Genomic DNA, 27,857 nt, shown 5'->3' with positions numbered 1-27,857 from the left:
CCCTTTTTTTTTTAGACTTGATACAGCTGTTGTAGTGAAGGTGAAAGACGAAACAAACGAACTGGTTTCATTCAGCTGGAAGCCTCTGTGGAAGAGGGCTGCATCAGTGGCCCTGCTATATTTTATTTAACCACTAGGGAATTATTTATGTGTTAAAGTCTAACCAACAAAACCCTGAACTCCCCCACATGGTTTGTAAACTGACAGAAGGCATGGTGGACCCAGGGAAAGGTAGTGTCCAGTCACGCATAGTCCACAGCAAGGGGAGAGGTATGGTGTGTGTTCGTGTGACACAGCGTGTGCCATTATGTATTCAACATTGAAATATGTTTTCGCTCATATGTTTGTACAACAGAACAACAGGGATATCCCGTTTAAACTCTTAGTAAGCACATGGATTAGGGGGGAAAAAGCTGTATTCAAAGCAGTCTTCATCCTGCTGGCCTGGCATGGCGCTGAGCTTTTCACAAAAGAACAACCTTTGAAATGTGATTGTCTTACCAGAGATCAATAAGGAACCAACCTTTTACAACCACTCCTAGCAAACATTGGTGGCCCTGCACTTTCCATCATTCCATACAGTGTGTATTTTCTCTTTTTGGTCTCTCTGCCCAGCAGAAGGCACGGGTCATACTGACAGCCTTTATCAGAGCACAGACCGTCATTTAATCTCTATGCTCGGCTAGACTGCTGCTCTGGTCCTGCAGCCAGGCCTTCAGACTGTGTCCTGCTGTGCAGCAACAGTCCTGTCAATCCTTTGCCATCTAGTCTTCAGCTCCAGCAGTGAAAGGTACCTGCAGATGACATGAGGCAGCTGCTTTTTTTGCATCTGTGATTCCTTATGAATCACTTTGCCGGTGCTGTGGCTCAGGCATGTGGAGGTTCGGCCCTGCTCCCACTGTGGGGTGGAGACTCGCGGGCTATTGGAGAGCCTCAGTGCCATCACTCAACAAGGCAGAGGCAGGGCATCAGTATCAAAGCACTTCACAGTGTCACACAGTACCCAGTTCACATGGTTGCACCAGGACACAAGGAGGTTACCCTGCCTGAACACTGAGAAGCTTCCAGAAGAATCTCTTGTTAGCTGAAAGTAAAGGGACTTGAGCAAACACAAGGCTAGCTCAAGCACAAGGCTAGCTCAGACACAAGACTAGCTCAAACACAAGGCTAGCTCAAACACAAGGCTAGCTCAAGCACAAGGTAGCTCAGACACAGCGCAAGCTCAAACACAGGGCTAGCTAAGACATAAGGCTAGCTCAGATACAGGGCTTCCTCAGACACAGGGCAAGCTCAGACATAAGGCTAGCTCAAACACAAGGCTAGCTCAAGCACAAGGCTAGCTCAAGCACAAGGTAGCTCAGACACAGCGCAAGCTCAAACACAGGGCTAGCTCAGACATAAGGCTAGCTCAGATACAGGGCTTCCTCAGACACAGGGCAAGCTCAGACATAAGGCTAGCTCAAACACAAGGCTAGCTCAAGCACAAGGCTAGCTCAGACACAAGACTAGCTCAAACACAAGGCTAGCTCAAACACAAGGCTAGCTCAAGCACAAGGTAGCTCAGACACAGCGCAAGCTCAAACACAGGGCTAGCTCAGACATAAGGCTAGCTCAGATACAGGGCTTCCTCAGACACAGGGCAAGCTCAGACATAAGGCTAGCTCAAACTCAGAGCTAGCTCAAGACATAAGGCTAGTGCAAGCACAAAGCTAGCTCAGACACAAGGCTAGCTCAGACACAGGGCTAGCTCAAACACAAGGCTAGCTCAGACACAGGGCTAGCTCAGACATAAGGCTAGCTCAAACACAAGGCTAGCTCAAGCACAAGGCTAGCTCAGACACAAGGCTAGCTCAGACACAGGGCTAGCTCAGATACAAGGCTAGCACAAACACAAGGCTAGCTCAAGCACAAGGCTAGCTCAGACACAAGACTAGCTCAAACACAAGGCTAGCTCAAGCACAAGGCTAGCTCAGACACAAGACTAGCTCAAACACAAGGCTAGCTCAGACATAAGGCTAGCTCAAACACAAGGCTAGCTCAAGCACAAGGCTAGCTCAGACACAAGACTAGCTCAAACACAAGGCTAGCTCAAACACAAGGCTAGCTCAAGCACAAGGTAGCTCAGACACAGCGCAAGCTCAAACACAGGGCTAGCTCAGACATAAGGCTAGCTCAGATACAGGGCTTCCTCAGACACAGGGCAAGCTCAGACATAAGGCTAGCTCAAACACAAGGCTAGCTCAAGCACAAGGCTAGCTCAGACACAAGACTAGCTCAAACACAAGGCTAGCTCAAACACAAGGCTAGCTCAAGCACAAGGTAGCTCAGACACAGCGCAAGCTCAAACACAGGGCTAGCTCAGACATAAGGCTAGCTCAGATACAGGGCTTCCTCAGACACAGGGCAAGCTCAGACATAAGGCTAGCTCAAACACAAGGCTAGCTCAAGCACAAGGCTAGCTCAGACACAAGACTAGCTCAAACACAAGGCTAGCTCAAACACAAGGCTAGCTCAAGCACAAGGTAGCTCAGACACAGCGCAAGCTCAAACACAGGGCTAGCTCAGACATAAGGCTAGCTCAGATACAGGGCTTCCTCAGACACAGGGCAAGCTCAGACATAAGGCTAGCTCAAACTCAGAGCTAGCTCAAGACATAAGGCTAGTGCAAGCACAAAGCTAGCTCAGACACAAGGCTAGCTCAGACACAGGGCTAGCTCAAACACAAGGCTAGCTCAGACACAGGGCTAGCTCAGACATAAGGCTAGCTCAAACACAAGGCTAGCTCAAGCACAAGGCTAGCTCAGACACAAGGCTGGCTCAGACACAGGGCTAGCTCAAACATAAGGCTAGCTCAAACACGAGGCTAGCTCAAGCACAAGGCTAGCTCAGCTGCCAGAGATATGAAGAGCTTCTCTGTAGCTCAGATGTGCTGGCTGTAGTTTGCTTCATCGCTCATCCTGTCAAAGGGAGAGAGAGAGAAAGTGATGCAGGAGTGGAGGGAGGTGGCTCTCTAGTAATTGACTCGCCGTGAAGAAATAAACAAGTAGGTGTTTGAGCTGGGGCTCATTAAGATGAGCAAGGCATCTGGTGTCTCCGGTATGTGTGCGTGTTTGCGAGTGTGTCTCTCTACTCGGCCTCTCTGCAGTTCACCGTGACTCTATCTTTCACTGTGAGCAGGTGACAGCACATGCTCTGCTGACGGTAGTGTTTTGCTGTGATGTGTTCTTCTTCAGACTCCTAGATGTTGGATTGACCAAACAGCTGAAAACAGGAGCACACATCAGCGCTCGGCGTCCTGGGGCAGCGCCGATCAGCTCAAAGAGGTACAGGACACACACACACACACACACACACACACACACACACACACACACACACCTAAAGACACAGATACAGCCATCTTATCCCTGTAAGTGTTGGAACTGTAGTTAAACTAATGCCACCCACTGTACCGTCAGCATCCTCCTTCAGCTGTTCAAACGGAGTGTTTTGTCCTCAGGCTTGGGGGATGTGGCTGGAGTTGTGGATGGTTTATGCTGCGACACACTGACATTCGCAGAAGCCACAGCCTTATCTGCCCCTCTCAGCTCCACCCTGCTGGTGTTCGGCAGTAGCAGGGAGGCGGAAGATAACACTATCTCCCTCGTAACTATCCACTTCCCCTCTTTGCAATAGCAATAACCCGCTGCAATTTATAGGCGGTCGGGCCCTCTGGCTGGCTTTTCTCCACCTCCTTGTGCAGTAGAAGGAACATTAATGGCAACCTGGAGTCCCGCTTACTCCTTGGTAATGTGTGCTACAGCACGTTACATCCTCACAAGCTAAGGCGGAGGAGAGGGGGGCTGACACATGCAATAGATGTCAATGGACTGGGTACTAGGAGAGAGGGGAAGACCACATCAGTGCAGCTGCATCAAGTTGGGGTGCTGCTAGGTCTGTGGTCCAAGCGTGGAAATGATGAGAAGCTCTGTCTGTCACAAATCCGATCAATGAACTGAGCCAGTTCCATGTTTCCTATCGGCCAACAGGCTAAATTGCAGCTTGGGGTAGGTGCAGTGTTGATTTTTGCATGTTAGGTTTGATTGTTAAACCCCACTGCTTTCACTGCTTATACTCACAGTACCACAACCGTACACTATCTGTTGTGCAATAACTGCAGTACAGATTTGGCTTGTGTGCCTTAAAATGTGACGCTATCACATTAATACAAATATCTTTCAATGATGTTTTAAGTTGTGAGGCCGAAGCTCTTATGCCTCCCTTATGTTGTGCATATTACAGTCTTCTTCTTCTTCTTCTTTCGGCTTGTCCCCTGTTTTTCAGGGGTCACCACAACATTATTTTACAGTTTCCGTCAGTACCATGTGAGGGCACAGCACCAATGGCGACCTTTGTTAACCCGGGCCTTGGCTGATCCAATATGGTCTTGTCAATCTGTATACTGATTTGGCAAAATTTTACATATTACATATTTAAATTTTTTGCATATTACAATACACATCTTAATTTCTGTCACTTTCAGTGAAGTGATGTCACACGCATACTGGCACTTGCATGCTTAGGTGACTGTTTGTTGACCGATGGATGGCAGTGCTACAGAAAGCAGCATATTCCTCCGCTCTGTGGAGGCCGGTGTTTCCAGTCCTCTGCAAAGTAATCTGACATTCTCGTAGTGCGTCTCATCAGCTCAATGCACTGCGCTAGTAGAAAACCTGAGAAGTGAGTGCTTTTTGACTTGGCCCCGTGAAGGCTCAGAGGGAAACAAAAGCTGCCAGGTTTGCAGTGTGTAACAGGTCTCCCGGCCTAAGAAAGGGGATCGTATATCAGCTGGTTCAGACAGAGCCTTCTTTGATAAGAGCTCTATATGAAGCCATGTTTTTGTTTGGCCTGCTGTTGTGTTGCTATGGCAAAGCAACGTGGGAAACGGGGACCAATATCAGAGCGGCCCGAGCCTGAAAGCCCAGTTGGAGGAGCCTATGTGGAGATGTGTGAGCTTGTCTGGACATGTTCTGCGTTAATGGAGTGCAGTGGAGGAATGGAATAATCTTCATATGTCTGAAGTAGAGGGCTACGTACAGTACCTACACACACTAGTAATGTCACTGCTTATACTCACTTTTCTTTTCTCAATCAAACCCCAATCCTATGCATATAAACACCACCGTCTATCTTAAATGACATTGTTAGGGACGTCCGGGTAGAGTAGCGATCTATGCCGTTGCCTACCAACACGGGGATCGCCAGTTCGAATCCCCGTGTTACCTCCGGCTTGGTCAGGCGTCCCTACAGACACAATTGGCGGTGTCTGCAGGTGGGAAGCCGGGTGTGGGTATGTGTCCTGTTTGCTGCACTAGTGCCTCCTCTGGTTGTTCGGGGTGGGGGTGGGGGGGACTGGAGTAATAGTGATCCTCCCACGCGCTACGTCCCCCTGGTGAAACTCGTCACTGTCAGGTGAAAAGAAGCAGCTGGTGACTCCACATGTATGGGAGGAGACATGTGGTAGTCTGCAGCCCTCCCCGGATCGGCAGAGGGGGTGGAGCAGCGACTGGGACGGCTCAGAAGAGTGGGGTAATTGGCCAAGTACAGTTGGGTAGAAAAAAGGGAGTAGTAGTTAATTTGCCTTTTCCGAATGTCTCCACATGCATTTCTGTAAACGTATTTCTTTAGTATAGTTTTTAGATCAGAGACTTGAACGTTGCTCTTCCTGCTCTGTTCAAGATCTCTACATAGTCAACAGGAAGTGCCCTACAGTGCATGTGATGCCTTCATCACGTCTGTGACCAGGATGATTTTCTGGCGTGTCAGGAAACAAGTGTCACCTAGTGGCTCTTTTAGATTAGCAACTTTCAGTGTTAATTTAATCATCAAATAATTTAGCCCACTGGTTCTCAAGCCAGTCTTCAGATACCAAACATACTGCCAGGTTTCTGTCCTGCCAGGTAGATTATGACAGTCACCTGTTCAGTCTGGTCTAAACGTTCCTTGGCCAGGTGGCTGGAATGCCTGACATAGCAGGTGAATTCAGGGAAGCACTACAGAGTAGGGCCAAGCACTAAAGGTTATTCATTGTTTGAATGACATGATGGTGCATGGGTGGCATGATGGTGCAGTGGTTAGCGTGGTCACCTCACAGGAAGAAGGTCCTGGGTTCGAGCCCCCAGGGTAGTCCAACCTTGGAGGTCGTCCTCTGTGTGGAGTTTGCATGTTCTCCCCGTGTCTGTGTGGGTTTCCTCCGGGTGCTCCGGTTTCTTCCCACAGTCCAAAGACATGTAGGTCAGGTGGATCAGCCGTATTAAATTGTCCCTGGGGTGGGTGGGTGGGTGTGTGTGTGCCCTGTGATGGTCTGGTGGCCTGTGATGGTCTGGTGGCCTGTCCAGGGTGTCTCCCCACCTGCTGCCCAATGACTGCTGAGATAGGCTCCAGCATCCCCGCGACCCTGAGAGCAGGATAAGCGGTTTGGATAATGGATGGACTACAGAATACAAAACCAGCAGTACTGGTGGTACTCGGGAACTGGATTGAGAACCATTGATTTAGTCAGATGCTGTATCTTGGAGTACAGACAAAGTGCCACACACACTAATTTCACGTTCAGCCTACCTCACAGATTTTCATCTCACTTTATTTGCCCCCCCCCCCCAAATTTACCTCCCCCTCCTCTCCATCCTCTTCTCTTGCAGCAGATTGCCAAGCTCCGGCAGCAGCTCTATCGCAGTAAACAAGGAGGGCGTCATAGCAAGGACAAGGAGCGCCTCTCCCCTCTTCAGTACAGGACCATCACCATCACCCCCTCTACTGCAGCCAGCCAAGCTCATGTGGGCGCTCGGCGTGAATATTATTCTGCCCTCTTTATTAGTGTGCTGCTGATGTGAATCAAATGCCTCGTTCATGTAAAGCTTTTAAGGAACATCGTCATGAATGTGGAATGTTGAATGCTGTGGTGAATATGGAAAATAAACATCGGAATGACACGCCCCTTTCAGGGCTGTGTCATGCTTTATGGGGGTCATCAAGTCCAGGTTGTGATTGGCCATTCAATTTCACAATTTCAGTCTATATTTACAATACCTGCTACATATAAGTGGTGTCTAAATTTGCGTAACATCCATGACCTTTACATACAGTGTCTTATCAAGACTATGCTATTTTGTGAATATATATATATAAAGATTAAGACACACTTCTTATTTTACGCAGGAAAAGTAAATACTTTACAGTGAAATGACTGCAGCACATTGCAGTGGGAATTGAACCCCTAACACTGGCTAGTATGAATGCCATGCTCAAGGCACATGCTGCAACAATGCCAAGTGCTCTATTGTGAAAGCGATGGGAAGCTAAGGGTTTGTTAGCTCATTGGGCAAAAAGTTGATACTTCCAGAGATATCTTAACCCATATTACTCCCGGTTGGTATTTCAGCCGTTTTCCATGTCGAAGTCGGCTCAGATGCCGCTGTCCAACATCACAGTGCCAAAGCCCTCCATCTCCAGGGTGCCCAGCAGCATGGAGGGCATCAACCATGAGCTGGAGAAGGTCTTCATCAGAGATAATGGCGAAAAGGAGGAGTTGAAGGTGGGTTAATGTATTGTTTTCAATTCCTAGTCTGAAGAAAAGTAGCTCTCGGATTTACTCCTACACCACATGTAAGAAAGTCGTTTCTTCTGTCTGGCGCTGGTGAAGATGGATCTATTTTCAGCAGTTACCACAACTGCAAGTGTTTGTTGTGACACATACAGTTCCATGAAAAAGTTTTTGCCCCCTTCCTCATTTCCTCTATGTTTGCATATTTGTCACACTGGATGGTTTCAGATCTTCATACCAAATGTAACATGAGACGAGGGAAACCCGAGTAAACACAAAATGCAGTTGTTTAAGGGATTATTTCATTTATCAAAGAAAAAAAGCTATCCAATGGCCATATCACCCATGTGAAAAAGTAGTTGCCCCCCAGAACTTAATAACTGGTTGTGCCCCCTTTAGCAGCAACAACTGTAACCAAACACTTCCTATAATTGGAGATCAGTCTGTGGAGGAATTTTGGCCCAGTCTTCTTTGCAGAATTGCTGTAATTTAGCAACATTGGAGGGTTTTCGAGCATGAACTGCTCGTTTAAGGTCCTGCCACAGCGTCTCGATGGGGTTCAAGTCAGGACTTAGCGCAGCTGTCTCACACTTTGTTGTTCAGATATTGAAACGTGTGTAGACCTGACTCGTCTCTGTTGTGATTCTTTGATCCTTGTAGGCCCTGGAAGTGCCAGACGGACGGCGTGCACCCTTCCCCCCCCAGCAGCGGAGCAGCAGCACGCGGAGTGTGGACACCCAGACGCCTTCAGCGCCTGGCCGCTCCAGTAGCTGCTCCAGCCTGTCCCCCTGCCCTTCCCCGGCCTGCCCACCGGGCTCCCATGATGGCAGCCCCTACTCCACAGATGACTTGCTGTATGACCGAGACAAAGGTAAAGCTACACTGGCTGGAGGAACTTGCTTGTTTTGGAATTCGGATTGGATAAGCTTATATTAGGTCAGCTAAAAATTTGGAGATTTGCAGCGGCAACAAATGGACATAACTAAAAAAAAATGGGAAGAGCAAATATTAAATATATTGTATGAAATGAACAAATAAATGCACCATAAGAACATACTGAAGATACTAAAACACATAAATGAGGTTATAGCATCTGCATTTATAGATTTCCAGATCAACAGACGCATGCAGTTCCCAGTCCTACAACATACAAGCATAGTCATAGTTGCAAAATGTACAAAATATTCATCAGTGGCTGTGTGAATGTGCTTCACCAGCTGTTCACATAGGTTGGTAGTACCAATGTGTACATCCATCCATCCATCCATTCATTATCCAAACCACTTATCCCAACCGGGGTTGCAGGGATGCTGGAGTGTATCCCAGCAGTCATTGGGCAGCAGGCGGGGAGACACCCTGGACAGGCTGCCAGGCCATCACAGGGACGACACATTCACACCAGTGAGCTGTTAATGGTCTTAAATTAGGGGCATCCAGGTGGCATGGTGGTCTATTCCGTTGCCTACCAACATGGGGATCGCTGGTTCGAACCCCTGTGTTACCTCCAGCTTGGTCGGGCGTCTCTACAGACACCAGTGGCCATGTCTGCGGGTGGGAAGCCAGATGTGGGTATGTGTCATGGTCGCTGCACTAGCACCTCCTCTGGTTAGTCAGGGCACCTATTCAGGGGGGAGGGGAACTGGAGGGAACAGTGTGATCCTCCCACGCGCTACGTCCCCCTGGCAAAACTTGTCACTGTCAGGTGAAAAGAAGCGGCTGGCGACTCCACATGTATCGGAGGAGACGTGGTAGTCTGCAGCCCTCCCCGGATCGGCAGAGGGGGTGGAGCAGCGACCGGGATGGCTCGGAAGAGTGGGGTAATTGGCCGGATACAATTGACAATTGGGGGGGAAATCCCCCCCAAAAAAAAGTTTTTAAATTAAAGCTGGGGTAGGCTGGAGAGGTGAGCTCTGCTCCCAACCTCCCTCCCCTAACCCCTCCCTCCAAACCAGCTTCATGCACGCGCCTGAGTTTGCCCACTGTAACTGGAAAAAATCATATTGTTGATAAACTATGCAAGCAAAGTTTTGAAGCACTGCTTTACTTATTGGTGAGGTAGTAAAATCTATCACAGCTGTTAATCTATGCAGGTAAAAAAAAAATGTCAGCGCGTCTTAGTTACAACAACATTAATGTTTTAAAGCACTTTTGTACTGAAAGGGGAAGTATTTATTAAGACAACTAATTCTTTCCACCATAAGATCTATATAGTGACAACAAGAAGACCGATGACAAGCAGAGCAGAAATCTGTGCAAGCAAATGATTGACAAGTAGTAGAACCCAGTCCCAATGTCCACACTCACAGTCTCGTGGATTTGAGGCGTGTTCCTGCTAAATCCGTGGGGGGTTTGGACTGTCCCACTGTCAAATCGTCAAGTGCATGAGGGGTCTATCACAGACATTTTGAGCCCTTTATGCAATCTTTCCATAAATCCGCATTTCTGGAGACTTTACTTGAGAGAATTACCCACAGTTAATAGCATTATGACGTTAAAAATGGGGTTACCAGGGGAAGTCCGGAAGCTTAAAAAAAAATGTAAACAGGAATGCAAACATATGCTATATTACACACCTAGTTTATTCATCAACCATTTCCTTTTATTTTTTTCTGTTTTGACAAAAACGAGTAAATTGCTCATTGACAATGACCTCTCGTCTACTCTAACGCAAGAGCTTGGAAGACATTCAAACCAGGCAGTCGGTCCCTTGAGTAAAAAAGAGTTTATTTATATATACAATTTTAAAACAAAGTTACAAAGTGCTGCACAAGATACAGAAAAAAACAACATACATCTACAGTTATATACAGAAAAGTAAAAAATTACAGGGAAAGCAAGTCGGTAGAGATGGGTTTTGAGAAGTTTTTTTAAACCTGTTTACAGACTCAGCTGATCTTACAGAGGGGGGAAGACTTTTCCAGAGGGACAGGGCCCTTACAGCAAAAGCACAGTCACCCTTGGATTTGCAGAGCATAGTTAAGAGACCCTAGGAAGATCTGAGTGGCCTAGAAAAGAAGTAAGGATGCAAAGGTTCAGAAGTGTATAAAGGAGCAAGACCATGTAGGGTCTTATAAGCAGTATCTTGAAGTCTGTTCTATAATTTCTGGGGAGCCAATGAAGGGATTCAAGGGTTGGTTTGATGTGATGTGCTAAGATTGTATTGGTTAGCAGCCTGGCTGCAGCGTTTTGCATGCATTGCAGGCGGGACAGACGGGACAGGGCTGCTTGGCTGAGACAGGAGAAAAGATCATCTCAGTAGTCACGTTGTGAAAAAATTAGGTATAGCTTAGTAATTCAAGATCTGGTTCACAGCATTGATTTGATTTTTGCAAAGTTCCGGAGTTGGAAAAATCAGGTTTGCACAAGCTTGTTTATGTGTAGGTCAAAATTCAGATTATGGTCATAGAGTACGACCAGATTTCTTGAGGAGGGTTTAACATTGGTGGCAAGAGGGTTGAACCAAGGCTTAACTTCTGAGACCAATTAGGACCAATAAGGAGAACCTCAGTTTTGTCTGAGGAAATCGAGCTGAAGGAAATTGAGTGACATCCATTTCTTAATGTGCATTATTTTATCCTGTTGTGTATAAATAAAGAATTGTATTATTATTAATATCATTATTATCCAGCCATCCATTATCCGAACCGCTTATCCTGCTGTCAGGGTCGTGGGGATGCTGGAGCCTATCCCAGCAGTCATTGGGTGGCAGGCGGGGAGACACCCTGGACAGGCCGCCAGACTGTCATACAGGGCCAACATACACACACACACCCATACACATTCATACCTAGGGGCAATTTAGTATGGCCGATTAATTCACCTGACCTACGTGTCTTTGGACTGTGGGAGGAAACCGGAGCCAGCGGAGGAAACCCACGCAGACACCGGGAGAACATGCAAACTCCACACAGAGGACAACCCGGGCCAACCCCCAAGTTTGGAATACCCTGGGGCTCGAACCCAGGACTTTCTTGCTGTGAGGTGCCAACATGCCGCCCGTTATTATTATTATTAATAGCAGCCAGGCAGTCATGAAGGGTACCAATGTTACCCACATCAGTTGGCTTTACTGATAAATACAGCTGCATGTCATTAGTGTAGCAGCGATGAGAGATACAATTGATCTGGCTAACCAGATCGCCTAGAGGTAACATGCAGATTGAGAAAAGTATAGGACCAAGGATTGAACTCTGTGGAACTCCACAAACTATAGGGGCAGTTGAGGACAAGAAGTTGTCTATGACAATCTGAAACTTCCTGTTAGACAGATAGGACGACAGCCAACTGAGAGCAGAGCCCGAGATACGAACCCACTTATTTAAACACTCAACCAAGATGGAGTGATCAATAGTATCAATAGCAGCAGTTAAGTCAAGCAGGCCCAGGATAGAATATTTGCCATTGTCAGCTTGCATGAGGATGTCATTTGTCACTCTTAGTCGTGCTGTTTCTGTACTATGTTGATGGCAAAAGCTGGATTGGAATTTATTTAAAATATTTGGTCCTTCAATGACTGCAAGGAGCTGCTGTGCAACAATTTTTTCAAGCATTTTGGAGGTGAATGGTAGTTTGCTCTGTAGGTCTGTAGTTATTTGGTATGGTTGGCTCAAGGGCAGGTTGGGTTTTTTTCTCTCCCTTTTTCTCCCCATTTGTATCCGGCCAATTACCCTTCTTTCGAGCCATCCCGGTCGCTGCGCCACCCCCTCTGCCGATCCGGGGAGGGTTGCAGACTACCACATGCCTTCTCCGATACATGTGGAGTCGCCAGACGCTTCTTTTCACTGACAGTGAAGAGTTTCACCGGGGGACGTAGCATGTGGGAAGGGCAGGGTTTTTTTTGTTTTTTTTTTTTTAAATAGGTTTGACACTCACAATCTTAAAACCATCAGGAACACAGCCAGAGTTGAGAGAAAGATTAATAATGGAGAGCAGACTAGGACCCAGAGTAGGCAGGACTTCCAAGGAATTTTGTGGTTTGGGGATTACATCTAAAGGACAAGAGGACAGGCACATATGGAATACAGTGTCAATGAGATTGTGCAGAGATCAGGGAGAAATCAGACAAGAGAGTAGGACAGTAAACAGATGAATCAGAGGAAATACTAGCAATGTTAAAATTAGAGCGAATGTTATTTATTTTGTCAATAAAGGAAGATAAAAAAAATCACAGACTACTGGGGAGGAGGCAGATAAAGCAGGATGGTCAGGGTTTACAAACCAGTCAGTGGTTTTAAACAGGAATCTCAAATTGTGTTTATTGTCCCTAATTAGGTCAAAGTGGGCAACTCTCACCTCTTTGATGTTTTGGTTGTCCATGGACAGCAGTTATTTCAGATGGAGGAGATAGGCCCTGAGTTTGGATTTCTTCCACCTACACTCCACTCTTCTTAATTCCCTTTTCAGATGAATAATAACTTTATTCATTTATATAACACTTTTCTAAAACAATGTTACGAATTGCTTTATAAAGAAATAAAACCAGACAAGGCAAAAATAAGAATAAGACCAAGTAAGTAGGAGTAAAAATAAAAACAGTATAAATAAATAAAAATAAAATAAAAAGAGAGGTTTTAAGATGAGATTCAAAAGAAGCTAGAGACTTGGTTAGAGTTAGTTCAACAGGAAGAGAGTTCCATAGTTTGGGGGCTCTAACAGCAAAAGCCTGACCACCCTTTGTGACAAACTGAGGCTCCATTTGCGGCTCTTAATGGTCAAGAGGTTGTATACCAGGACAATAAATCAGAAATGTATGTAGGAGCAAGACCATTTAAAGCCATAAAAGTTAGCAATGAAATTTTAAAATCAATTCGAAATATAACAGGGAGCCAGTGTAGGGAGGCAAGCGCAGGAGTGATATGGTCATGCCTCTTTGTCCTGGTAATGAGCCAAGCAGCAGTGTTTTGTACCAGCTGTAGACCATGGAGGGAGCCCTTGCTGATACCAGAGTAAGGTGCATTACAGTAGTCAAGCCGAGGATAGATAAAAGCATGTACAACTTTTTACAGATTGGCAATTGATAAAAAAAATGACCTAATTTTGGAGATTAGCTTGAGCTAGAGAAAACATGACTTAACAACATGTTTGATTTGATTATCAAAACCGAGGTTAGCATCGAATATTACCCCAAGATTCCTAGCAGCCTGCAGACCACCAAGATTAGTAACAAAGGGCTGATGGAATTTTCGGGCCCAAACAGAATGACCTCAGATTTATCATCATTAAATTTGAGAACATTTTTCAGACATCTAGGATTTAATGTCAGCGAGGCAAGTTGTGAGATTTGCTAGGGTGCTAGGATCTGTGGGTTTTCGTGGCATGTATAACTGAGTGTCGTCAGCACAAAAATGGTAAAGCACATTGGGGTTTTGAATGACCTGGCCAAGGAGCAGCATGTATATAGAAAAGAGAAGGGGGCCAAGAACTGAGTCTTGAGGGACACCACAACTCAACTGAGCCATCGAGGAAGAAGAGTTACCCAGAACAACAAAAAAGCTCTGTTGGTGAGGTAAGAGCGTAATAAGCTAAGAGCCACGCCCTTGATGCCAACCTAAGTCTCTAAGCCAGCGTTTCCCAACCCAGTCCTCAAGGAACCCCTATCCTGCAGATTTTCATTGTAACCCTGCATAGGTAGCCCTGCTTGTACTTACTCAACCAATCATCTCACAGCACTTAATTATGCAAGGTGTGCAACATCTGGCACAATTCATTGCTGATTGGTTGAATAACTACAAACAGGTACCTATTCAGGGTTGCAAAGAAAATCTGCAGGATAGGGGTTCCTTGAGGACTGGGTTGGGAAACACCGCTCTAAGCGATGTAAGAGATTATTGTGATCAACTGTTTGTTAAGTCTAAATAACTAAAATTGACCAGTCACCTCTGTCTGCAGTCAGCAGTAGGTCATTAGTGACCTTAACTAGAGCTGTCTCAGTACTATGAAGTGCTCTAAAACCAGACTGGAAACTGTCTAAAACACAATTAGTGTTCATACAAGAATTCAATTCGAATGAAATTACTCTCTCCAGAACCTTAGATAGAAAAGACAATTTGGAGATTGGTCGGTAGTTACTTAAAGACAGGCGATCTAAATTAGGTTTTTTCAGCAATGGGTGAACAATGGCAGTGAATTAATGTTGTCGTTAATCCAGGGACAAGAGTTAGTTGATGAAAATGACCTGGTAGTGTAGGGAGCAGTGGTATCTAGTGCAGAAGCACACTGAGCATTAAACCAGGTTACAAGATCATTAAAATTATTAAAATTGGAGGAGTCAGGCGGGGGGGGGGGTGGATATAGGAATCACAGAAACAGGATGAAAAAGTAGCTGCGGATAGGAATTGGAGAAACAGGATGGAAAAAGTAGCTGTAGAGAAGGCATTGAAGAAGTGAGAGTGTATTGTGTGCTTCTGTGGTTGAGCAAAAGACTGACGCATGGTGTCAAAAACTGCATTTGTGATCAGACACAAAATCAAACATGGTAAGAGTTCAAAGTCAGAGTGAGGGTAAAAACAAGCTCAAGAGTGTCCCTATAATCATGCGTAGAGCTGGACACCCATTGAACAAGGTTAAAAGAGTTGGTAATATTTAAAAAGTTGGTTGCAAGATAATCTGAGAGGTTGTCAATGTGCAGATTAAAATTGCCAGCCATAATACCTTTATCATATTTTCTTCATACTTCCCCCATACTTTCTTCATGTCCGTAAAAAACAAAATAAAAGTTCCCATCCCACAATATTACGAAACGTGTTTTAGCGTCCTCAGGGTAAACGGGATATCTCACAAAGTGCTGTCCCATTCCTCTTTTTACCATTTTGAGCTGTTGCAGCCTCTCACACTCAAGCACTTACCGGGTGACGTTAATTAAGTCCGTGAGGGCTTCAGGGCTTAGGCCTTGGGGGGACATTGGGATTGGGCTTTGGACTGCCCTGTCACATAGAGCTCCCCTGATTGGTTGAGGCTTACCTATAGCTACGAGATTTTGAGAGCCTGGTTTTTAAGGGAGCAAGACCATTTAAAAGACTATAAAGTCCGCCATTGTAATAAGAGACCAGTTCGTCTGGGGTGGATAAATTGTCTTTGCTGAGGAGGTTATCAATTCCACTATAAAGAGCAGATAAGTCAATATTCTTGATGTTACGGAATGAGATGGAACGTAACACGTTTGTTTTGGATAATGTTAAGTTAAAATTGAAAGACACTAACTTGTGGTCAGAAATGGGCAAATCAGATGCACTACAATGAAGAGGCATTACACCTGAGCAGCAAATCAGATCAAGTATGTGTCCTTCGGAGTGCGTAGGAAAATCAATATATTGCTGTAATCCAAACCTGGCCAGGCATGATGTAAAATCCCTTGTGAGAGTATTGTTGACATTACCCATGTGTACATTATAATCACCGAGCCGTGTTATATTAGGGGACAAAGAACATAAGAAGGTTAGAAAAAACAGAATGTTCATTTAAGAAATTGTTATTGGGCTTGGGTGGTCGAAAAACAGTGGCTAGTATAATAGGAATTGGCCAATTGCTTTGTATGGCAATGGGCTCAATGTACACAAACCCAGGAAGAACAGCTTGATTAAGCTGTAAAAAGTCAATGGGTTGCTGTCACATCTCAGTCAAGCACAAGAAATCAAACTTGCAATCATTCAATCTGTCATGAAGTAGAGGTCCCTTGTTGATTCGTGAGCTGATGTTAAACAACCTGATGGTGAGATTGTTTTTGTTGAGTTTGACGTTAGCTGACCTGGCTAGATTAACTAGCACACCGTTTTCAACAGTGTCTGGACTTTCTTGAGGGACGAGGAATGGAAGACCAGAAGGAATGTATTGGTTTTATGCTATCGAAATTGAAGCTCCGGCAGGATATACGGTTGAATGTATTTCCGACGAAAATTACGAACGATATCCCGGTGAAGATGCAGTTCCACTGCTGTTTATTGACGACGCAACGGTGTTACTGGATGGAGTATGTAAAATAGGGTAATCCATATTCTTCTTCTTCTTCTTCTTTCGGCATCATCAGCAATGATGTTGGCCGCCGAAAAACAAGCTCAACAACTGTCCACCATTTAGCATATTTTGGGTTTTCAGCAATACAATAGACAGTGGTTTACCATTGCCTTCTGCCCGCAGTCAGTACAGGAGACCAGATACTAGAGCTCCCAGCATGCCTTCTGTTGTCCTGCAGCTATCGTTGGCCTGGCAGTTTGGCTCGCCCGCCAGCTACAGGTGCTGCTGCCCAGTGTAGAGCAGGTCTGTTTAAAGGCGACCTTCAAATGCCTTGTCACAGTGCCATTATGGGGCCTTTGCAGCTTTTTATGGGTCCACCAGTGCCACCCAATGGCCCACTGCGCCCTTGTAGCAACCGCCGCTGTTGGTCCGCGACTGCTTATTCGTAAGCCATCTTATTTCGCAGCTGTCCCCCATATTTGAGGGAGCGGTCCACTATCCGCCACCTGTGGACGCGAACCATAGCAGTACAGCCCTGCCAGAAGAAGGCAATCCAGGGCCACCATGATATATAAACAGCCTGTTGAGCCACATTGTCCTGTGTTATACCAAACGTAGGTCCTGGAGTAGAATCACAGCAGACGGGGGAGGCGAGGAATCCAGCAGCCAGTTATGAAACAAATGGTAGCCCAAATCACACAGGATTATCAGATAAAAACCGGCAGACAAGTTTCTGAAACTGTCAGCAGAATGACCTTCTGTTGATTTGGCTAAAGCAACAACAGAGACAACGACAGAGCAGAAATAAGACCGAAAACCAACAGAAAGATCCAGAGCGCAGCGGCAGCTAGTCACGCCAGCGTTCACCCTTGTGTGTTTGTGTGTGTGTGTGTGTGTGTGTGTGTGTGTGTGTGTGTGTAAGAGTAGCTAACCTGTACAGATTTTTGACCAGAATGAGCAGTGTTGGCTTGCAGTAACACAATACAAAACATTTAAAGATGTGGCGTTGTTATCAGAAGATAAGAACGTATGCATGCATAAAGGAATGAGAGATCTGGTGATATATGGAGCCAGTATACAGAGATATATGAAGAAATGTACACATTTCTTCATATATCTCTGTATATTTCTGTACACACATCGTGCATAAACCATCAGTGTTGGACAAGCGGGGCAGATATCTGGAGATACACTGGAGAAAAAAATGAGTGACTGATGACACACCCATGGTGGGACGAGGCCAGGGAAGTAGAACAGGATGCACAGTGTAGATCAGTGTTTCTCAACCGGGGGTCCGCGGACCCCTAGTGGTCCGTGTTGTAACTGCAAGGGGTCCGTGAAAATAAAATATCTTTAAAAAAAAGATCCTATGACATTTATAGAAATAGGATTATTTTACTCAAATGTGACTGAGACCTTTATCTACCTAAACTATAAAGGGTAACAGGACTTTTTTCTCTAATTACATCTGTTTCACAAGTGTAATTTATTGTATTTTAATAAGAGATCTCGCTCCCGTTTGCATTGTTAAAAGTTACTGCATAAGAATTCCGTTGTTACATCTATCTGAAAGTTACTGAATACATATTCTGTTTTGTTACATATATCTGAAAGTTACTGAATACATATTCTGTTTTGTTACATATATCTGAAAGTTACTGCATAAGAATTCTGTTTTGTTACATATATCTGAAAGTTACTGAATACATATTCTGTTTTGTTACATATATCTGAAAGTTACTGCATAAGAATTCTGTTTTGTTAACTATATCTAAGTTACAACTGAAAGCTCTTATTTTTGCCCCAAAGAGTGAATAAATGCTATAATGCAATTTAAAATGCAGTTTCTACTGTTTCTATCAAATTGCAAACCCCCTCCCCCAAGATCAGGTGGAGGGGTCCTCAGGGTAGATCAAAAATACGCAGGGGGTCCAGGACCCCAAAAAGGTTGAGAACCACTGGTGTAGATGAACAAATTAACATTTGAGTCAAACCTCTTTGTACTCTTTGGAGATGGGCCAAAGGCTGAAGGTGCTCAATAGCTGCCCCGGCTCGTCACAGAGAGTGTGAGTCATTGTCCAAGACATTGTTCACTTTGAACTTAACCCTGTCCTCTGTCAAAACCTCCAAACATGTCCGGCTCGGTCCTCTGGCGAGGCAGCCTCAAAGTGAGACGCCTGCTCTGTCATTTCATGCCTGTGTTTTCGAACCTACACAGCTGATTTTAACCCTCTGTGTCTCTTTATTCTTCAGATAGTGGAAGCAGCTCACCACTGCCCAAATTTGCCTCCTCACCCAAACCCAACAACAGCTACATGTTCAAGCGTGAGCCCCCAGAGGGCTGTGAGAAGATTAAAGCGTTTGAAGAGATGAGGTATGGCTCCCCAGGCCTTTCCTTCAGCTCACATTCTGCTGTCTGGAGTCACATCGTTACTCAGCAGCAGCCCTTATGGGCTGAGAACAACACCGTCCACACTGATATTGTCTCTGCTTCCGCTTATCTTTTCCAGCTCCAGGCAGTCCACGTCGGCATCTGTCCCTCTCTTCTCTTGCCCAGACAAAAACAAGGTCAACTTCATCCCCACAGGCTCAGCTTTCTGCCCAGTCAAGCTCCCCGGCGCCCTGCACCTCATCCCCCCCTCAGAGCCTGAGGAGGACGACCCGGAGGCTGGCCCCAGCTCAGCAGCCCAGGGGGCCATGTCATCTTACGGTGCTCCTACTCAGGTCTCAATAAGCACCAGCACGGAGGACCCCCTGGAGGAGCCTGGCACGCCCCCATCCCCCTCCCAGACCTCAGAGACTGCAGCCTCACAGACAGACAGCCTGGCCATCAGTTAGACCCGAGCAGAGCTGGCCTCTGCCCCTTGATTAATGCTAGCCACCACCGTCTACCCCACATGACCTACCAACACCTCCCTCTGGTCTGCTAAGGGAGCGCTTCCCATCTCTGCTAAACAGCCCCCTACCCCCACGCTCTCTCTCTCTCTCTCTCTCTCTCTGTCTCTCTCTCTCTCTGTCTCTCTCTCTGCATGACATAGCAGCAATGTCCTCGACAACAATGACCACGAACACCGCCACTACAAAGAATAGCCACCTTAATGTTCTTTCCTGCATATTCTCTACACACTGTTCCTGGCAGGGTCGGCCTGACGTTTCGGAGGTTGATATATGCTGGCATAGGAGGGGAGAATAGCATAGTATGGATGGGGGAGGGGCATGCATTTTAAACTGGTAGTATGTTTATGATTAAATTATGTGTTGTGTTCCATTTCAACATTCACAGTATGAATAAGCTCTATACATATAAACAAATATATCTCTATCAAAAGAAAGAAAAATGCTTGTTTTAAAAAAAAAAAATCCCAGACTGTGTATTGCTGTGTTATGTACCTAACAGGAAAGACAGCTGTACTGTTAAGGATTATGTTTACACTATCCAGGTCACATTTTTTGAACCCTCAGAAAAATGCAATGGAAGGAAAAAATCATTCTGGCAAACACAAAGACAGAACAGGCCACAATTGGATGCGCGGCGTCTGCTCCCGGCCTCGCTTCAGGTATCTCACTCGGAGTCTAAACTCAGGTAATTTGGAATGTATGTCCATACAAATATCTGCATCTCGACAAAGCAGAAGAATTTCGATTAGCAGTCGGTCACTCATGTAGTCCCATCGTTTGCTTATGTTGGGTTCTTCCAGAACATTCCATGTGCTCATAGAGAGTTACGTCCTGGACTAGAGCGGGGCTCGCTAGACCCAGAGGAGTGTAGGTTTAAACTAGACCTGCAGGCGTCCCCTGCATGAACGTAATGACAGGAGGTTGGATCCTGCAGGACCCGGGCACACAGTGACCGTGTGCACCCACCCATGGGTGTAGACTGGACAGACCCCGTATGAAGGTACCGGTCTACACGTTTCAGGCTGTGATGCTCAGATGGGTCGCCCGAGCTGCGACTGCGGAGGGGCGTTCGGAAATCTTGTAGTCTTGCAGTACTGCCACTTCAGCAGTGCACAAAACAGATAAACTAAGCATCTGATTCAACTCTGGCGGTGTCCAAACTGGGAATGTTCAGATAAAGCGGGAAAAAACACGGTCCGTAACGATTCCATCAAAATGCATTCCATGAAATTTTAGCAGCGCGGATATAAATAGACTCATTAATTCATACTCGAAATATCTCACCGCCCGTTTGATTTGGTTATTTTCCAGACTTGCTGCCTCGAGGTCTATAGTTGTCGATACCGGTGGCAGTCTCATCTGCAGCACTCGATGCACAGAAGAAGAAAAACACAGTTTCACACTGGCCTGTCTCCTCGTCACTGTCTGTCATGTCATTGTCGGTGAGTGTGATCGGCACCTTGGCGGCACCACGACCCGAGCAGAACACTTACCCACCTCTTACACACGGTCCCGTGTAAATCCGCTGTAGGCTCGACCACATTGTTACGGCATCGCTAGCTGATTATTGCAGTACTCCAGTGTAAATTATCTACAATTTTCTTTGTCGAAACAAACAATTAAGTGAAGCGATAAACATAATCAAATATTTTTATTTTGATATCTTGTGTGCTCTTGAGAATTCCTACAATGATGCTCCATTCATTTATATATATATATATATATATATATATATATATATATATATATATATATATATATATAATTATTATTTTGGTATATATGTTGCTTTAAAGGAGGATCAGTGCATTGTTGTGGTTTCTTATTGCATTTCAGCACCTTAAAAAGAGATATAGCTTCTCCAGTGTCCTACTACACAGCACTGGAAAACTAGATGTGTGCAATAATAGAAGAAAAAAAAAAAGCTCTTCTTCTGGATGCTGTCTGTTTGATTCTGGCATATAACTCATCCTCGATCATCCCTTTGGTTTGGAGTATGGAGCTGGGTCGGCACGCTGTTTCTCGCTAAAGCCATCGAACGTAACGAAAACCAGCAGTAGACCAGAGCACATCACTGGCAGGTCAGAGTCTTCATTCATTTATGACATGATACTCCTCGTGTAACCTGCAGTGTCAAAGTTCATGCACAATGGCAATAAAACTATTGATTGTTTTGTCCACTTCTTCATACTGAGTGTGTCCAGCTGAGACAGGGAGGAAGTCTGAGCATCACTAACGTTTCAGCGTTTGGGGGAAATGGAGCAAATTGCACCTTCAAAAAATGTATTTCAGAACTGCTAGTGACAAACTCACCATCGCTGTGTTGCGAAGAGCTCCCATACACAACACCATCTCCAGAGCCGGCCCTAGGAATAAACAAACTAAGGGGCAGCTTAGGCCCACCAGAGGGCCCCCAAGCAAGAATGGGAACTTTTAATTTCTATTACTGCACTTGTTTTTCTTTTGATTTTTTCACCCTTTTTTTCCTCTCAATGTCATCTGGCCAGTTGCCCCGTTCTTCCAAGTCATCCGGGTGGCTGCTCCACCCCCTCTGCCGATCCAGGGAGGGCTGCAGACTACCGCATGCCTCATCCAATACATGTGGCGTCACCAGCCTCTTCTTTTCACCTGACAGTGAGGAGTTTCACCAGGGGGATGTAGCGCATTGGAGGATCACGCTATTCCCCCCAGTTCCCCCTCCCCCCCCTGAACAGGCAGCCCAACCGACCAGAGGAGGCGCTAGTGCAGTGACCAGGACACATACCCACATCTGGCTTCCCAGCCGCAGACAAGGCCAATTGTGTCTGTAGGGACACCCGCCAAGCCGGAGGTAACACGGGGATTCGAACCTGGATCCCCATTATGGTAGGCAGCGGACCGCTATGCTACCCGGACACCCCTCTATTACTGCGCTTTTATTAGTTGATTTAGATAAACCAGGGGACAAATGAAATGGGCCAGCCCTGTTTGTTTACTTTTTTGCCGTGTCTAGACAACCGAGTAGCTATGAAAGAGCTAAGGTTCTCATTTGCCTTTGTTGCGGTGAGCCTCGTTTACAGGTCAACACAGAAATAGAGAAAAGCAGTCTCATGAGCTCAAGTTTCCATCCTTTAGTTGGCTACGCTCCTGGTATGAGTGTGATACTTTTTCTCAGCGTGTCAGCCAATGAGTTTAGCAGCGTCCATGGTTCTGCTGATGACCTCTGGTCACTGCGTTCAGCTATCTGCAGCTACAGCTATCAACCAAAACAATAAAACCACTGGCAGGTAAGTGAATAACCTTGACTTTTTTTGTTACAATAGCACCTGTCAAGGGGTGGGATATATAAGCCAGCAAGTAAACAGTCAATTTTTGAAGTTGATGTGTTGGAAGCAGGAAAAATGGGCAAGCATAAGGATCTGAGCGACTTTGACAAGGGCCAAGTTGTGATGGCTAGACGACTGGGCGGGTGGGAAGCCGGATGTGGGTATGAGTCCTGGTCGCTGCACTAGCGCCTCCTCTGGTCGGTCGGGCGAGGGGGAACTGGGGGGAATAGCGCGATCCTCCCACGCGCTACGTCCCCCTGGTGAAACTCCTCACTGTCAGGTGCAAAAAAGCGGCTGGCGACCTCACGTATCAGAGGAGGCATGTGGTAGTCTGCAGCCCTCCCCAGATCAGCAGAGGGGAGTGGCGTAATTGTCCGGATACAACTGGGGAGAAAAAGGGGGGGAGGGCACGACAACGTGCACTTTAACGTTCAGAGTCATTTGTGTAACAAATAGGATCGTTATTCCTAGTTTGTGGTTCCGGGGAGCAGTTAGAGTGTGACACGGACCGCGGACGGCGCTGGTTAGAGATGGGAGTGTAACCTATTTTTCTGGACTTAACCTGTTAGTGATTTTAAGTTCCTGTTATAAGCTGTTGCCACAGTATATGCCTTGAGCTCTTATTTTGAAGGCTGAAGAGAGAGCGGAAGTGCTGTACGCAGTGTTGTTGCTGTGGAGTTCTGTTGGGGGAAGAATCCAAATAAAGTGGTCCTCGTGTGAAAGTGGAGCCTCCGTATTTGTTATTTCATAGTTTCATACAGTATAGGCGACATCACTAACCCTCGGTTACATTGGTGGCAGCGGTGGGACCCGGAAGTGTGCAGATCCTCAGAAGTCTCTTCGGAGCGCGGGAATAACCAAGCGCGAGGGCGCGCTTCCGGGGAGGGTGACGACTGTAAACTACTAATAAGACCCGTGTCTGACCCTTTAGCCGAGCGGTTAGTGACGTCGCCTTGTGGTGCAGTACACTCGCATCGAATCCCGAACCGAGCAAGAAAATAACCGGTTTCTGGACAGGACCTATTTTTCTAACAGGCTAAGTCCAGAAAAATAGGTTACAGGAGTAACTGAACTGTATGACTTAAGGATTTCTGTAATAAAGTGATAAGTAAGCAAGTAAAGCTTTAACCGTCCCTTCTGTAGGTGTAGATCAGCGACTGTGCCGTTGCTGATGTTTATTGAGCCACTGCAGACACCGTACTGAGGAACACTCAGTTATACAGGTTACCGGGCGAGGGCCCGCGAAACGACAGTGCTGGATGCCAGCTACACGTATGTCGTCTTATTGCGTCCTCGTCGTGTTGGTTAATAAACCAGGTTATGAGAACTAACCCTGCGTCATTCATGAGAACACGAAACAGCAGGGTTAAGTAAAGAACGGAACAGAATGGACCATGGCGGCGGCGGGTCAACCGTCTCAGTTGCCGTGTGATGTGAACGAGTGTAGCAGTCAGCTAGCGAGCTAATTAGCTTCGAGGAGTCGACTGGCCAACCAACCAGCCAACGCAACGCCACGGCGGAACGACAAGAAGAAGAAAACTGCGGACGTCGGGATGGAAGGACTGAAACCTCCAGCAGCCTCCTCGCTTTGGACTCCTGCAACCTAGCAAAGGCATGGAGGAGTTGGGAGGAGGAGTTTACATTGTCCACGGACCTCGCCATGCCCGATGCAGAGGAAGTACCAGAGTCAAGCTGTTCTACCATCTCATAGGAGAGGCGGGAGAGCTGCTGAACACTGGCAGGGGACAGGACGTCAGCGGGGAGAACAGTGAGCCCAGTGGTGGCGCTGTTTGACGGGCACTGTAGTCCAAAGGTAAACGAGACTGTTGAGAGATGCAGGGTTTTTATGAGAAACCAAGGATTCACAGAAAACGTGGACAAATACGCCACAGACTTGAGAGTACTAGCCAGTAGTTGTAATTTTGGAGACATTAAAGACTCGCTAATAAGAGACCGGATTGTGTGTGGCAGAAATAGCTCTGCAATGAGGGAGAGAGATTACTCGGGGAAGAGAATCTGACACTTGAAAAATGTCTGCAAATATGTAGAGCTACAGAGCTGTCAAGAGAGAACAGCAAAACACTACAAGGACAGATAGTAGAGGACGTGCATGCCCGGAAACAGACAGCCATGAAAAGCAGAGAAAACCAGATCTGCTGTAAGTTTTGTGGTAAAACACATGAAAGAAGCAAAAACAAATGCCCAGCTTTTAGAAAAAAGTGTAGGAATCAAATCAAATCAGATCAATTTTATTTGTATAGCCCAATATCACAAATTACAAATTTGCCTCAGTGGGCTTAACAGCAACGCAACATCCTGTCCTTAGACCCTCTCATTGGATAAGGAACAACTCCCTAAAATACCTCTTTAATAGGGAGAAACAAAAGGAAGAAACCTCAGGGAGAGCAACAGAGGAGGGATCTCTCTCCCAAGACGTACAGCGTGCAATGGATGTTGTGTTCACACAATTTACATAATACAACATTGAAAGAGGATAACCGAATTATAATGGACATAACATTTATGAAGAACGTGATGCACAGGATGCCAAGCAGTGTCCACATGCCAACGGAGCAGTCCAGGACCCAAGCCACGCGACCAGCATCATCATGTAATAAAAGAAAAACTTATGTGAGGAAGGGCAGGCAGCATCCAAATGGCGACCGCCATCACCACGGAGACCTGGGAGGAGAACCGACTGCACATGCACGCAAGAGAGACTCGCATGACGCCATTCAAACACAGAAAGAGAGAAAGGAGAAGATATTCAGAGAGAGAGAAAAGGCATGTTAGAGAAGAAAACAGTTTGCAATAGTCATTAGCCATAATCAATTAAGTCATCAATTAGTCATAATCTATACTCTGTAATCTATACTCGATAATCTCGTCAGCAGAACAGTGGTTGGTAAATTCACTGAGACAGAAAACCAACCCGCCATCCAGTACAGGTTGTGAAGCACTCAATTTAAAGGCAACTAATTGTAAGCTAAGGCAAAAAGATGAGTTTTAAGTTTGGATTTAAAGGACTCAACAGACTCTGATTGTCTGATGGCAGCAGGCAGGTTATTCCACAACAATGGAGCCCGATAGGAAAAGGCCCTGCTGCCACCAGCTGACTTCTTTTTAACTTTGGGTACACACAGGAGCCCTGTATTTTGAAAACGAAGAGCTCAAGATGGCATGTACGGTTTAAGGAGATCAGACAGGTAGGATGGGGCAAATCCATTTAGGGTTTTTTAAGTCAGCAGAAGCACCTTGTATTCTGATCTAACATGGATAGGAAGCCAATGAAGGGAGGCAAGAATTGGTGTAATATGGTCAAATTTCCTAGTTTTAGTTAGGATTCTAGCAGCAGCATTCTGAACCATCTGAAGACTTTTAGTACTAGAATGTGGCAGACCTGAGAACAGAACATTACAGTGATCAAGTCTGGATGAAACAAATGCATGTATTAGAATCTCTGCGTCAGCCATGGAGAGAAAAGACCGAATTTTAGCTATGTTACGTAAGTAAAAAAAAGGCAGTCTTGGTGATTTCTTTAATGTGCTTATCAAAGGAAAAGCTGGGATCAAACGTAACACCAAGATTTTTGGCGGCCAAACTTTGTGAAACAGAGTTGTCGATTGTTATCGTTACTTGATCAAGTTGGTGTCTGTGTCTAGCAGGGCCAATGACCAGCATCTCGGTTTTATCTGAATTTCAAAGCAGAAAGTTAAGTGACATCCAGTTTTTCACAGTAGCCAAGCAGGCCTCTAAGTTAGTGATTTGAGTATGATCATCAGCCCTTATAGGCACATACAACTGAGTATCATCAGCATAGCAATGGAAATGTATTCCATAACTGCGTATAATTTGGCCAAGAGGTGTAATGTAAAGAGAGAAAAGTAGAGGGGCAAGAACTGAGCCCTGAGGCAAACCATATTTAACGTCAGAACATTTTTATATAATATTATTATAGCAGACACAATGTGTTCTTCCAGATAAGTAGGACTTAACCCAAGAGAGAGCTAAGCCAGAGACACCAAAATTACAATTTAATCTATCTAAAAGTATACGGTGATCAATTGTGTCAAAGGCTGCACTGAGGTCCCGTAGTAGATGCGCAGAAGTGGAATCAGAGTCGATAGCCAGTAAAAGATAATTTATCACTCTGGTCAGAGCAGTTTCAGTGGAGTGACAGGGCCTGAAAGCCGACTGAAAAGGTTCATATAGATGGGGTTTTTTTTATATGGGTCAAAAGTTGTTGATACACAACTCTCTCTAGCACTTTAGAGAAGAATAGAAGAGTAGAGACTGGTCGATAGTTATTAAGAGACCCTGAATCAAGGTGCGGTTTTTTAAGTAGAGGTTTAACCACAGCTGTCTTAAAACTGCTGGGAACAATGTCAGTAGTAAGAGATAAATTAACGATGTCTAGCATTGTAGGTCCAAGAAAAGGCCAAAGGTCTTTAAAAAGTTTTGCTGGTAAGGGATCAAGTAGGCAAGCAGTTGGTTTAGAAGCTGACACGAACTTAGTCAAAGTATCAAGAGAGATACTCTCAAAAGTTGTAATAACCGGAACTGTCAGTGACTCATTGTGTAGATATGAATTTAGTATGACAGGATCTGCAGGAGTAGATGGAGTTGAAGAACTAATTTTGTTTAAGATCTCACCAACCTTATTGCAGAAAAAATCTAGAAATTCATGGGCTGTGAATGGTGAGCAGCTAATAGGCGACTGCTTTTTAGTAAGTTTAGATACAGTGTCAAAGAGAAATCTGGGGTTATTTTATTAATATTTATTAAGTGAGAGAGATACAATGTTTTTGCAGTAGATAAAACACACTTGTATTTCAATAAACACTCGTGCCACAATAGGTAAAAAACTTCCAATTTTGATTTTCGCCATTTACGTTCCCGTCTCCTGCGGTCCGCTTAAGAGCGCGTGTCTTATCATTAAACCAGGGTGTAGGCCTCTTTAGTCGCCTAGCTCTGGTAGTGAGAGGTGCAACTGAATTGAGGAGACAAGAGAGGGCCACATTTAAGTCACTAGTGAAATTTTCAACAGAGTCATTTACCACAGTGAAAGGAGCCAAGACTTCAGGCAGCTGCTGGCCAAATGCAGTGGAGGGGCCAATATGGCG

The 27,857-nt window shown here is 45.6% G+C and overlaps 1 protein-coding gene and 1 long non-coding RNA gene across 3 annotated transcripts in view; one reads left to right on the top strand and one right to left on the bottom strand.

The window, feature by feature from the left end:
* The window catches only part of glcci1a (glucocorticoid induced 1a), a 53,252-nt gene extending 32,135 nt beyond the window's left edge, over nucleotides 1–21,117 (top strand). The window contains exons 3-8 of one of the 2 annotated variants that reach the window (XM_056298363.1): nucleotides 3,234–3,323; nucleotides 6,684–6,815; nucleotides 7,421–7,573; nucleotides 8,243–8,453; nucleotides 18,785–18,905; nucleotides 19,042–21,117. In XM_056298363.1, the coding sequence (XP_056154338.1) occupies nucleotides 3,234–3,323; nucleotides 6,684–6,815; nucleotides 7,421–7,573; nucleotides 8,243–8,453; nucleotides 18,785–18,905; nucleotides 19,042–19,369 (1,035 nt within the window). In that variant the 3' untranslated portion in view covers nucleotides 19,370–21,117. Of the gene's footprint in view, nucleotides 1–3,233; nucleotides 3,324–6,680; nucleotides 6,816–7,420; nucleotides 7,574–8,242; nucleotides 8,454–18,784; nucleotides 18,906–19,041 lie in introns of both variants that reach the window. The other variant, XM_056298362.1, reaches the window with a different exon arrangement.
* On the bottom strand, nucleotides 2,670–3,592 carry LOC130128680 (uncharacterized). The gene is made up of 3 exons (XR_008811927.1): nucleotides 3,453–3,592; nucleotides 3,151–3,261; nucleotides 2,670–2,957 (listed from the first exon to the last, which is right to left on the bottom strand). It is a non-coding gene; the product is annotated as an uncharacterized LOC130128680 (long non-coding RNA).
* Nucleotides 21,118–27,857: the final 6,740 nt, after the last annotated feature.

This window comes from Lampris incognitus, chromosome 18 (assembly GCF_029633865.1).
Source record: "Lampris incognitus isolate fLamInc1 chromosome 18, fLamInc1.hap2, whole genome shotgun sequence".
Classification (NCBI taxonomy): Eukaryota; Metazoa; Chordata; class Actinopteri; order Lampriformes; family Lampridae; genus Lampris; species Lampris incognitus.
This window is presented reverse-complemented; position numbering and strand designations above follow the sequence as displayed.